Below are 2,169 nucleotides of genomic sequence, written 5' to 3'. Positions count from 1 at the left end.
ATACAAATAACATCCAAATTCCTTGTGATGATTAAATATAAAAGACACGAAACAAAGAGCTTCATAGTTGCTCCCTTGCTCTTCCAACTAGTAGATAATTTATATTACTCGGGGCAATATATAGTATTGTCATACGTTACTGTATAATTTTAAGCAAAATTTGTAATGGCCTTTGAATAATTTATATTGCATGTATATATGTACGTTTTTTTCTTTTTCTTATTGTAATATACTCAATAATAAACTATTTCAAAGGTTTATTAATAAATAAAAAGCACAGAGTGGCTAACTTAATTGTTTCTGGACTCGTTTTATTATGAAATTCCATGGATCATTCTTTCATGGGATTTTTTTTTTTTAATTACGTCATACGGAAAACCACATCATTCAAGAACCCCATAAAAAATTGACAATCTGACATCGGATCTATTTTTTTACTTTTGTTTTTACTTTTGTTTAATGTTTTAAGAATATTTTGCCGACAAATCTTACTAAGAGTGCATCACATTTCTGGATGATTTAATTTAGATTTTTAAATTCATATAGTCATCGTGATCATGTCATGACAAACACGGAAACACTGTTCAATGCCCAATCTTTTTTTATAATATAAATGAGTACCCTTATCACAAGCCATTCCTGTCCATCCAGAATCACATCCTGGCTGTGTACAGCTCCCGTTGAAATGGTCACATCCCGGTAAAGCACAGTGACATGTCTGTAAACAGTTCTCGCCAAAGTTGCCGGCTTCGCACTCTGAATAAATAGCATGTTTTATTTAGATAATGTTAATGTTAGCATAATTTGAATTGTTTGATAAAATTTCAGAATACTAACATTTCCAATGCAAGTTCCCCTATAAGCATTATCAGCGTCATTTTGAAGCTTTTCCTTCCGCGTCGAATAGAGAAAATGAGACAACCGTTAGAAGAAGACATTTTTGTGACGTTAAGCTAGTTCAGGAATCTTGAACTCAGGTAATACATATTATGAACGTAATAAAATGAGGCTTCATGTTAAATATGTTTGTAACGTAACCGGCTTGCGTTCATACCGGCATGGAATTGTGAACAGAATGCCTTTAAATCCTTATAAATCATTGAGAACAAGTTATTATGGAAACAGCACAAATAAACTGTCACCAATATAAATTGCCTAAAAGTTCTATTTCAGATATATTGCTCTCATTTAGATCATTCACTTGCAGTGTAGGAATCTCCTATAACATTTCTTGACTAACACGAATCTTATGTTTAAGTGTAGGTGAAATTAAACGCAAAATATTGATGTTTTATAATAATGTAGATATGTTAATCAAAATAGAGAATCACATATATGAAATGTAATAAAACAAGGCAATTAAATTAGTACTCGTATCACAAGCTCTCCCTTGCCATCCGGCTTCACATCCTGGCACCACACAGCTACCATTTTCTCTATCACATCCGGGTTGTGAACAATGACACGTGTGGTTACAGTTCATGCCAAATTTGCCACTTCCACATTCTGAAAAAAACAACCCAACTAATATTAGAAACAACTCATTTTCAGAACTAGTGATCACACAGGTACAGTACATGTACAAAATTGTACATTAGAAACTAAATGGAATTTCCAAATTAGCTACGTATGTTGATAAACCGACGTGACATATACATTAAGTGTTATATTGTATATGTAGACATATCTAAGTCATTTTACCTTCAGAGCAGTGTGGTCCCATCCATCCACTCTGACATCCAGTGACGTCACATAGTCCGGTATCAGGATCACATCCACCCACACCACAGTGACATATTCCCGAACAGGTAGATCCAAAACGATTTACCGGACATCCTAATGGAAGGATATACACGGCTCATTGTTCAGGTCACTATTAATTCACAGCATAATAATAAAGTAAAAATATTTCGTAATATTGTCATCCAATAATCATTAGGATTTGAAAACATAAAATGTCCTAATATTTTCCTTCTGAAATAATGAAAGAGAGGCATGTACAATATACCATATATAGTCATATGACATTAAAATGTGAGGTGACTTGTGTTCGATTTAATGTTTAGTAACTGAAATAAGGTTATTAAGATTATAGCGAACATTTATATTTACCAAAAACCTGCACCTCACATAATTCCAACACAGCGTTTGTTGTCGAGTAGTATCGAT

General features: G+C 33.1%; 1 protein-coding gene across 1 annotated transcript; it reads right to left on the bottom strand.

Moving 5' to 3' along the window:
• Nucleotides 1-621: 621 nt before the first annotated feature.
• LOC110441061 (multiple epidermal growth factor-like domains protein 10) lies at nucleotides 622-2,158 on the bottom strand (the record flags this gene model as incomplete). Its single annotated transcript, XM_021484157.1, has 4 exons — nucleotides 2,113-2,158; nucleotides 1,702-1,836; nucleotides 1,372-1,506; nucleotides 622-756 (listed from the first exon to the last, which is right to left on the bottom strand). Coding segments are annotated over exons 2-4 (292 nt in total), but the record flags the coding sequence as incomplete, so codon positions are not given.
• Nucleotides 2,159-2,169: the final 11 nt, after the last annotated feature.

The sequence above is a fragment of the Mizuhopecten yessoensis genome, unplaced genomic scaffold (assembly GCF_002113885.1).
Source record: "Mizuhopecten yessoensis strain PY_sf001 unplaced genomic scaffold, ASM211388v2 scaffold715271, whole genome shotgun sequence".
NCBI classification, from domain to species: domain Eukaryota; kingdom Metazoa; phylum Mollusca; class Bivalvia; order Pectinida; family Pectinidae; genus Mizuhopecten; species Mizuhopecten yessoensis.
The sequence above is the reverse complement of the archived record's forward strand: the minus strand, read 5'-3'. Positions and strand labels throughout refer to the sequence as shown.